We start from the raw sequence: 11,253 nt of genomic DNA on the forward strand, positions 1-11,253 counted from the left end.
ACCATCGCCACTGTCAAACATGGTGGTGGCAGCATCATGGTTTGGGCCTGCTTTTCTTCAGCAGGGACAGGGAAGATGGTTAAAATTGATGGGAAGATGGATGGAGCCAAATACAGGACCATTCTGGAAGAAAACCTGATGAAGTCTGCAAAAGACCTGAGACTGGGACGGAGATTTGTCTTCCAACAAGACAATGATCCAAAACATAAAGCAAAATCTACAATGGAATGGTTCAAAAATAAACATATCCAGGTGTTAGAATGGCCAAGTCAAAGTCCAGACCTGAATCCAATCGAGAATCTGTGGAAAGAACTGAAAACTGCTGTTCACAAATGCTCTCCATCCAACCTCACTGAGCTCGAGCTGTTTTGCAAGGAGGAATGGGAAAAAATTTCAGTCTCTCGATGTGCAAAACTGATAGAGACATACACCAAGCGACTTACAGCTGTAATCGCAGCAAAAGGTGGCGCTACAAAGTATTAACTTAAGGGGGCTGAATAATTTTGCATGCCCAAATGTCGTTCCACTTCATGATTGTGTCCCACTTGTTGTTGATTTATCACAAAAAATAGTTTTATATCTTTATGTTTGAAGCCTGAAATGTGGCAAAAGGTCGCAAAGTTCAAGGGGGCCGAATACTTTCGCAAGGCACTGTATAATGAAGTCCTTCTGTTTCTCATCCTATTATCTGTCCATCTGATTCTCTGTCTCTCTATTCTTCATTTCATCTTTCTGCAAGTGCTGGATTTTCACCCACGGTGGCCAATTCACCAGTCATTCTGATCTTAACTCCAACCCTCCAATGTCCACAGACTAACACATCTTTCCCAGTATAATACCGTTTTGCTATTTCCTTTTGCAATACATCCTTCCATTTTATTGTGATGTCTTACGAGAGTCTTGAACCTCCCCATTTGTAACATTTCTCATTTCCCATCAGTGCTGTTAGTCAATATACACTAGAAATACAAAAGTATGTGGATATTTGGCTATTTCAGCCACACTTGTTACTGACAGGTGTATAAAATCGAGCACACTGCCATGCAATCTCCATAGACAAACATTGGGAGTAGAATTGCCTTACTGAAGAGGTCAGTGACATTCAACTTGGCACCGTCATAAGATGCCACCTTTCCAACTAGTCAGTTTGTCAAATTTCTGCCCTGCTAGAGCTGTCAACTGTAAGTGGTGTTATTATGAAATGGAAACGTCTAGGAGCAACAAGGGCTCACCCGCAAAGTAGTAGGCAACACAAGCTCACAGAACGGGACCGCTGAGTACTAAAGCTCCTAGAGTGTAAAAATGGTCTGTCCCTGGTTGCAACACTCACTACCAAGTTCCAAACTGCATCTGGAAGCAAAGTCAGCACAATAACTGGTCGTCAGGAGCTTCATGAAAAGGGTTTCCATGGCGGAGCAGTCACACACAAGCCTAAGATCACCATGCGCAATGTCATGTCGTGTCAGCTGGAGTGGTGTAAAGCTCATAGCCATTGGACTCTGGAGCAGTGGAAATGCGTTCTCTGGAGTGATGAATCACGCTTCACCATCTGCCAGTCTGTCAGATTAATCTGGGTTTGGCGCATGCCAGGAGAACGCTACCTGCCCGTATGCATAGTGCAAACTGTAAAGTTTGGTGGAGGACAAATAATGATCTAGGCCTGTTTTCATGGTTCGGCTAGGTCCCTTAGTTCCAGTGAAGGGAAATCTTAACACTACAGCATACAATGACATTCTAGACGATTCTGTGCTTCCAAATTTGTGGCAACAGTTTGGGGAAGGCCCTTTCCTGTTCAGCATGACAATGCCCCTGTGCACAAAGCGAGGTCCATACAGAAATGGTTTGTCAAGATTGGTGTGGAATAACTTGACTGGCCTGCACCGAGGCCTGACCTCAACCCCATCGAACACCTTTGGAATGAATTGGAACACTGACTGCGAGCCAGGCCTAATCGACCCAACATCAGTGCCCGACCTCACTAATGCTCTTGTGGCTGAATGGAAGTCCCCGCAGCAATGTTCCAACATCTAGTGGAGAGCCTTCCCAGAAGTCTTCCGGTTCCGGTTGGAGCGAGTGGTCGCATCTGCACGTCGCTCCAACGGGTAGTATAACTTTTTCATTATATTTCATTATATCACAACGGTTTGATTTGTCTTATCCTAGCAATTTCTTCTCAGCTAGCTACATAGCCGTCTTTGTATCAAAGATAATTGCGTAATTATCGTATTTCGCCGTCCTAACGTAGTCTTCACTAGCCAGCTAGCTAACGTCCACTGATTAGCTGCACTGGGAAAACTATTACACTCAACTGAACGACTTGATTAGTTTAGTGTTAGCTAGCTACATAGCTGTCTTTGCTGTCTTCGTATCATCGTATCCAAGATAATTGTGTTGTTTAGGTTTAGAGTGTGTAGTCTTAGAGTGATTATCTTAATTTACCGAGGTTAGCTAGCCAGCAATTTTTTCGTCCTTAACGTAGGTGACTCTGCTAGCTAGCCAACAGCTAGCCAACGTCTTCTGTATAGAACTCAACTACCCGGTCGCATTCACAGGTTGTATCACATTTTCACTTCATTTCATTACAGTACAACGGTTTGATTTGTTTGATCGTAGCTAGCTACTTAGCTAGCTACATAGCCGTCTTTGTATCAAAGATAATTGTGTAGTCTAGAGCGATTTTCTAGGTTCGCTAGCCATCTATTGTCGTTCTTTTAACGCAACGTAACGTAAACAACACTGCTAGCTAGCCTGCTAGCCCCCGAATAGCAACACTGCAGAAACTATTCACTCAACGGAACGACTTGATTAGTGTAGTGTCAACAACGCACCCACTGCCAGCTGGCCTACTTCAGCAGTACTGTATCATTTTAATCATTTTAGTCAATAAGATTCTTGCTACGTAGCTTAACTTTCTGAACATTCGAGACGTGTAGTCCACTTGTCATTCCAATCTCCTTTGCATTAGCGTAGCCTCTTCTGTAGCCTGTCAACTATGTGTCTGTTTATCCCTGTTCTCTCCTCTCTGCACAGACCATACAAACGCTCCTCACCGCGTGGCCGCGGCCACCCTACTCTGGTGGTCCCAGCGCGCACGACCCACGTGGAGTTCCAGGTCTCCGGTAGCCTCTGGAACTGCCAATCTGCGGTCAACAAGGCAGAGTTCATCTCAGCCTATGCCTCCCTCCAGTCCCTCGACTTCTTGGCACTGACGGAAACATGGATCACCACAGACAACACTGCTACTCCTACTGCTCTCTCTTCGTCCGCCCACGTGTTCTCGCACACCCCGAGAGCGTCTGGTCAGCGGGGTGGTGGCACCGGGATCCTCATCTCTCCCAAGTGGTCATTCTCTCTTTCTCCCCTTACCCATCTGTCTATCGCCTCCTTTGAATTCCATGCTGTCACAGTTACTAGCCCTTTCAAGCTTAATATCCTTATCATTTATCGCCCTCCAGGTTCCCTCGGAGAGTTCATCAATGAGCTTGATGCCTTGATAAGCTCCTTTCCTGAGGACGGCTCACCTCTCACAGTTCTGGGCGACTTTAACCTCCCCACGTCTACCTTTGACTCTTTCCTCTCTGCCTCCTTCTTTCCACTCCTCTCCTCTTTTGACCTCACCCTCTCACCTTCCCCCCTACTCACAAGGCAGGCAATACGCTCGACCTCATCTTTACTAGATGCTGTTCTTCCACTAACCTCATTGCAACTCCCCTCCAAGTCTCCGACCACTGCCTTGTATCCTTTTCCCTCTCGCTCTCATCCAACACCTCCCACACGGCCCCTACTCGGATGGTATCGCGCCGTCCCAACCTTCGCTCTCTCTCCCCCGCTACTCTCTCCTCTTCCATCCTATCATCTCTTCCCTCCGCTCAAACCTTCTCCCACCTATCTCCTGATTCTGCCTCCTCAACCCTCCTCTCCTCCCTCTCTGCATCCCTTGACTCTCTATGTCCCCTATCCTCCAGGCCGGCTCGGTCCTCCCCTCCCGCTCCGTGGCTCGATGACTCATTGCGAGCTCACAGAACAGGGCTCCGGGCAGCCGAGCGGAAATGGAGGAAAACTCGCCTCCCTGCGGACCTGGCATCCTTTCACTCCCTCCTCTCTACATTTTCCTCCTCTGTCTCTGCTGCTAAAGCCACTTTCTACCACGCTAAATTCCAAGCATCTGCCTCTAACCCTAGGAAGCTCTTTGCCACCTTCTCCTCCCTCCTGAATCCTCCGCCCCCCTCCCCCCTCCTCCCTCTCTGCAGATGACTTCGTCAACCATTTTGAAAAGAAGGTCGACGACATCCGATCCTCGTTTGCTAAGTCAAACGACACCGCTGGTTCTGCTCACACTGCCCTACCCTGTGCTCTGACCTCTTTCTCCCTCTCTCTCCAGATGAAATCTCGCGTCTTGTGACGGCCGGCCGCCCAACAACCTGCCCGCTTGACCCTATCCCCTCCTCTCTTCTCCAGACCATTTCCGGAGACCTTCTCCCTTACCTCACCTCGCTCATCAACTCATCCCTGACCGTTGGCTACGTCCCTTCCGTCTTCAAGAGAGCGAGAGTTGCACCCCTTCTGAAAAAACCTACACTCGATCCCTCCGATGTCAACAATTACAGACCAGTATCCCTTCTTTCTTTTCTCTCCAAAACTCTTGAACGTGCCGTCCTTGGCCAGCTCTCCCGCTATCTCTCTCTGAATGACCTTCTTGATCCAAATCAGTCAGGTTTCAAGACTAGTCATTCAACTGAGACTGCTCTCCTCTGTGTCACGGAGGCGCTCCGCACTGCTAAAGCTAACTCTCTCTCCTCTGCTCTCATCCTTCTAGATCTATCGGCTGCCTTCGATACCGTGAACCATCAGATCCTCCTCTCCACCCTCTCCGAGTTGGGCATCTCCGGCGCGGCCCACGCTTGGATTGCGTCCTACCTGACAGGTCGCTCCTACCAGGTGGCATGGCGAGAATCTGTCTCCTCACCACGCGCTCTCACCACTGGTGTCCCCCAGGGCTCTGTTCTTGGCCCTCTCCTATTCTCGCTATACACCAAGTCACTTGGCTCTGTCATAACCTCACATGGTCTCTCTTATCATTGCTATGCAGACGACACACAATTAATCTTCTCCTTTCCCCCTTCTGATGACCAGGTGGCGAATCGCATCTCTGCATGTCTGGCAGACATATCAGTGTGGATGACGGATCACCACCTCAAGCTGAACCTCGGCAAGACGGAGCTGCTCTTCCTCCCGGGGAAGGACTGCCCGTTCCATGATCTCGCCATCACGGTTGACAACTCCATTGTGTCCTCCTCCCAGAGCGCCAAGAACCTTGGCGTGATCCTGGACAACACCCTGTCGTTCTCAACTAACATCAAGGCGGTGGCCCGTTCCTGTAGGTTCATGCTCTACAACATCCGCAGAGTACGACCCTGCCTCACACAGGAAGCGGCGCAGGTCCTAATCCAGGCACTTGTCATCTCCCGTCTGGATTACTGCAACTCGCTGTTGGCTGGGCTCCCTGCCTGTGCCATTAAACCCCTTCAACTCATCCAGAACGCCGCAGCCCGTCTGGTGTTCAACCTTCCCAAGTTCTCTCACGTCACCCCGCTCCTCCGTTCTCTCCACTGGCTTCCAGTTGAAGCTCGCATCCGCTACAAGACCATGGTGCTTGCCTACGGAGCTGTGAGGGGAACGGCACCTCAGTACCTCCAGGCTCTGATCAGGCCCTACACCCAAACAAGGGCACTGCGTTCATCCACCTCTGGCCTGCTCGCCTCCCTACCACTGAGGAAGTACAGCTCCCGCTCAGCCCAGTCAAAACTGTTCGCTGCCCTGGCCCCCCAATGGTGGAACAAACTCCCTTACGACGCCAGGACAGCGGAGTCAATCACCACCTTCCGGAGACACCTGAAACCCCACCTCTTTAAGGAATACCTAGGATAGGTTAAGTAATCCCTCTCACCCCACCCCCCCTAAGTTTTAGATGCACTATTGTTAAGTGACTGTCCCACTGGATGTCATAAGGTGAATGCACCAATTTGTAAGTCGCTCTGGATAAGAGCGTCTGCTAAATGACTTAAATGTAATGTTAAATGAGTGGAGGCTGTTCTAGCAGCAAAGGGGAGACCAACTCCATATTAATGCTCATGATTTTGGAATGAGATGTTCGACAAGCAGGTGTCCAAATACTTTTGGTCATGTAGTGTAACAACATGGTCAGTGAGTGACATGCTATTGGCAAGAAGCTCAATTTCACATCAACGGTTGGTAGGAAAGTCTCATTGCGTAAAAGCCACAAAGAAGAGAAAGACAACCAACAGTGTGCAACCTGTTTCAAAAGACAAGCCATGTTGTAGTTAGGCAACTATATGAAGAAGCATCTGGTAACAATAAGCATCTAATCCATCTGTATTTTAGAGTGGTTTAAGAGTGTGATCATGACTAGGTTAGCAGTGTGTGTGTGGGGGGGGGGGGGGAGGGGGGGAGGGGGGGGTCTGATGGACAATCTAGGCCTCTAGGGCTTATAACTCTATCCCTCTGTCACACTATTACTATTGCTCCCTCTGTCATATGGCTCTTTCTACTCCTTTCTCTCACCTCACACATCATTTGCTATACCCACCTCCCTTACTACATATCACTCTCTCTTCCCTCATTCTGTCTGTCTCTCCTAGTCCTACATGCAGGTACAGGCCAGAGAATAAAACAGACCCGCTCAAGTTCAGACACGCCACCTGTATCTGTAGCATCCACCAATCCCCCTTCTCCTTCTCTACCCCCCCCCTCTCTCTCTCACTTTCCTCTCCCACTTCCCTTCCACCTCAGCCACAGTTCTTCTACATGCCAGAGAGGAAAAGTAGTGCTTACCCGTCTCCTTGTAAATACCATTCTCTGACTGACTCATTAAAGGTCGGGAGACAAAGACAGGGAGGGGGAAAAAAACATTGCTATACTCTTCCTCAGGAAACAGTGCTGGTGGATGAGGATTGTTTATGAAATAGTCACCAGAGATACATGAATGTGTTCAAAGGGGTGGAGGAGAAGAGTAGTAGTATAAATACTGTTGCACAACTGGTGTGATGGTAGAGTAACTAATGTGGTTCAAATGGTGATGTATTTCAATTACATTGTTGTGTTGTGGAAGGAAACATTAAAAACTGTAATTGCAACAACAACAAAAAGAAGCAACATGAATAAAATCATATGATGTAATCAGCTCACCAGAGCCGAGTACCAGCAGCTCAAAATTACTACTGCTTGAGTTCCTGCAACTTTTATAGAATATTATCGCAAAAGTATTGTGGAGTTCCTGCACCTAAATATAAATAGTACCAGCACCCAAAATGAGTACCAGCACCTATTTCAGTCCAAGTCCTGTGTAGCTCAGTTGGTAGAGCGTGGCGCTTGTAACGCCAGGGTAGTGGGTTCGATCCCCGGGACCACCCATACGTAAAATGTATGCACACATGACTGTAAGTCGCTTTGGATAAAAGCGTCTGCTAAATGGCATATATTATTATTATTATTTATTATTATTAAGTCAAGCACGGGAGAATACGAGATGTGAGAAGACAGACCTAAAGTGTTGCTTACCTTCCCAGCTTCCATATTCTCCATCTTGAATTATGTTTCACTGTCTGACTTCCTCAGGAAAGATCAAATAACTCCAAGTTAAATACTTTGTTTGAGTTTCTCCTTCCAAAACTAGGCTCTCATTTGCAAGGTTAACAATGTAGGCAGTCCAAACAGCAGTTTGCAGAGGAACCACCTACAGAGAAGATTTTTAACAGAAGCATTTGAATACATTAGAAGTGATGAACTAAAACACATCACGCCGAGCAGCTGCACAGACAGCAGAGTATATTCTACCTGTGGATGCACAAATTCAACCTCCACTGTACAGTAGACTATCTGGCTTGAGCAGCAAAATACATTATGATGTATTTTACGAAAGTGGTGATGATACACGTTTCATTTTCATGCATACATTACATTTCGTCCTATTCTATTCTATACACCACTAATTCTGATAGAGCGTCCTCCTGTTGACTACTATTGACTAAAGTCTATAAATAAATATATGTCTATAAATACATCCCTTCTTATTCTAAATGAACAAATACAAACGTTTGCTAACTTCACAATAGTAAAACGATATAGGCTATTTTACCGTAATTCCTGTTTGGTGCCAAATAGGTTATCGTATCTCCCTTTAGTCCGTTATCTAGAACTGTATGCTTAGAAGAATGTCTAGCACTTGATCCCCTCTCTCTCTCGTCACCGATTTATATACGATAGTGGCACAAGTCTGTCCGCACGTTTCCTAGCTTTGCCGACACCCTTACGCGCCCGGGTAATCTCTGGTCATGCTTGCTCCTAAATGTAAAAGCGCACGCTTTTTTAAAACCAAATAATTGCGCTCGTGGGGCATTTGAGCCCTGAACAGAGCCTGGCAGGCGGTGTCAGGCTGAGAGAACGTTCGAGGATAGTGTAGGCTGGTTGGGAGTTGTGCCACTGCCCATTCTCTCAAAATGTCGGCGCCTGTAGAAGACACGTTTTCGAGTTGAGCAAACCAATTTTGAGATGGAGTTACATCGGGATGCCACTGGGCTGCTAACGAAGCCAGGAGGAGAAAAATATTGGGACAGGTACACGGAAAGGTGGATTTCGAAGGAGGAATGGAGGAGGAAAAAGAGGAAGAAGAGGTCGAAGAGAATGAAGATAGCAGAGGTTGAATTGGATTTTAATGAAGATGGTGTGTAGAAGAAGTCTGGGGTCAAGTACAAACAGGGTGCGCTGTCCACCAGACCGAGTTCTGGAAGTGAACTGGAAGTGAATGAGGGAGATTTAAGTGAGGTGGAAGGTGTGGTGAGGATCTCTCAAGCTGAGCCTTGCATTGATGGACATTATGCTAAAGATGAGTTTTGCCCAGCGGGAGTTCAATTCTTGGAGAAAGTGGATCCAGGCCTTTTGCTGGACAAGTCTTTTTGCTCGAACTCGTTCTGCAGCTGGATATATCCGCTAATACAGGACTATTAAAGGCCCAGTGCACTAATTTTGTGGAACAAAAAAAATGTACATTTGTATTTTATATTCTACAGCACCCTCAGCACCCCTACTTCCAGTGGTATGCCTGTGAGTAGTAGATCTGTACCAGCACAAAGGAATAGGCCAAGGAGTGATATATGCTTCAGTAAGGTGGGCTTCTTAATGTTCATAGCAATGGTCATCAACTGTACCTCAGAAATGGAATGTCAATGACAGAGAATAGATGTTGTGTTGGCAGCTGCAGTACTTGGGCGTACGAGATTTGACTTCTGAAGAGTTAGAGAGTGTGTTGAGGGGTGGTGTCCTGTCCTCCCAGACCGTTGGCATGGTGCAGGAGCAGATAGGGTCAAAGTAATTGGGAATTGGAATTGGGTAGTCAGAATGGTGTATTATTATAAACAAAATTGGGTATATATCTTTGGGGTATCACAAAGTATAATGGATGTATACTTTAGTCCAGTTGGGAGCATTAATGCAACATATTAGATGCCTACAGTTGTTGAACCCCCCCCCCCCTCTGTTGTCCCACAGTCTGCAGTGTTACTTTGCTGGTTCCATGTGCTACAAGTAAGTTTTATGAAAGTATCTGATCGCCTCCTTTCAAAATTCAGTGTCACAATGATTCATTGCCATATTTACATTACATTTACATTTAAGTCATTTAGCAGACGCTCTTATCCAGAGCGACTTACAAATTGGTGCATTCACCTTATGACATCCAGTGGAACAGCCACTTTACAATAGTGCATCTAAATATTTTAAGGGGGGGTGAGAAGGATTACTTTATCCTATCCTAAGTATTCCTTAAAGAGGTGGGGTTTCAGGTGTCTCCGGAAGGTGGTGATTGACTCCGCTGTCCTGGCGTCGTGAGGGAGTTTGTTCCACCATTGGGGGGCCAGAGCAGCGAACAGTTTTGACTGGGCTGAGCGGGAACTGTACTTCCTCAGTGGTAGGGAGGCGAGCAGGCCAGAGGTGGATGAACGCAGTGCCCTTATTTGGGTGTAGGGCCTGATCAGAGCCTGGAGGTACTGAGGTGCCGTTCCCCTCACAGCTCCGTAGGCAAGCACCATGGTCTTGTAGCGGATGCGAGCTTCAACTGGAAGCCAGTGGAGAGAGCGGAGGAGCGGGGTGACGTGAGAGAACTTGGGAAGGTTGAACACTAGACGGGCTGCGGCGTTCTGGATGAGTTGTAAGGGTTTAATGGCACAGGCAGGGAGCCCAGCCAACAGCGAGTTGCAGTAATCCAGACGGGAGATGATAAGTGCCTGGATTAGGACCTGCGCCGCTTCCTGTGTGAGGCAGGGTCGTACTCTGCGGATGTTGTAGAGCATGAACCTACAGGAACGGGCCACCGCCTTGATGTTAGTTGAGAACGACAGGGTGTTGTCCAGGATCACGCCAAGGTTCTTAGCGCTCTGGGAGGAGGACACAATGGAGTTGTCAACCGTGATGGCGAGATCATGGAACGGGCAGTCCTTCCCCGGGAGGAAGAGCAGCTCCGTCTTGCCGAAGTTCAGCTTGAGGTGGTGATCCGTCATCCACACTGATATGTCTGCCAGACATGCAGAGATGCGATTCGCCACCTGGTCATCATAAGGGGGAAAGGAGAAGATTAATTGTGTGTCGTCAGCATAGCAATGATAGGAGAGACCATGTGAGGTTATGACAGAGCCAAGTGACTTGGTGTATAGCGAGAATAGGAGAGGGCCTAGAACAGAGCCCTGGGGGACACCAGTGGTGAGAGCGCGTGGTGAGGAGACAGATTCTCGCCACGCCACCTGGTAGGAGCGACCTGTCAGGTAGGTCGCAATCCAAGCGTGGGCCGCGCCGGAGATGCCCAACTCGGAGAGGGTGGAGAGGAGGATCTGATGGTTCACAGTATCGAAGGCAGCCGATAGGTCTAGAAGGATGAGAGCAGAGGAGAGAGAGTTAGCTTTAGCGGTGCGGAGCGCCTCCGTGATACAGAGAAGAGCAGTCTCAGTTGAATGACTAGTCTTGAAACCTGACTGACTTGGATCAAGAAGGTCATTCTGAGAGAGATAGCGGGAGAGCTGACCAAGGACGGCACGTTCAAGAGTTTTGGAGAGAAAAGAAAGAAGGGATACTGGTCTGTAGTTGTTAACATCGGAGGGATCTATTTACATATGGACATGCTTGTCGGGCTGACTGGTTTACATAGGACCAGGGGGATTGCAAGTTGGAAGCCATTGGAACAGTCAT

General features: G+C 47.8%; 1 protein-coding gene across 5 annotated transcripts in view; it reads right to left on the minus strand.

Annotated features, from left to right (window-relative positions):
• LOC123998124 (solute carrier family 2, facilitated glucose transporter member 3-like) overlaps positions 1-8,521 on the minus strand; it is a 34,438-nt gene extending 25,917 nt beyond the window's left edge. Inside the window, exons 1-2 of one of the 5 annotated variants that reach the window (XM_046303062.1) lie at positions 8,156-8,521; positions 7,579-7,626 (exon numbers count right to left, since the gene is read on the minus strand). In XM_046303062.1, the coding sequence (XP_046159018.1) occupies positions 7,579-7,602 (24 nt within the window). In that variant the 5' untranslated portion in view covers positions 7,603-7,626; positions 8,156-8,521. Of the gene's footprint in view, positions 1-7,578; positions 7,754-8,155 lie in introns of all 5 variants that reach the window. The other 4 variants (XM_046303061.1, XM_046303059.1, XM_046303058.1 and 1 more) reach the window with 4 other exon arrangements.
• Between the last annotated feature and the right edge of the window lie 2,732 nt (positions 8,522-11,253).

The sequence above is a fragment of the Oncorhynchus gorbuscha genome, linkage group LG15, assembly GCF_021184085.1.
Source record: "Oncorhynchus gorbuscha isolate QuinsamMale2020 ecotype Even-year linkage group LG15, OgorEven_v1.0, whole genome shotgun sequence".
NCBI classification, from domain to species: Eukaryota; Metazoa; Chordata; class Actinopteri; order Salmoniformes; family Salmonidae; genus Oncorhynchus; species Oncorhynchus gorbuscha.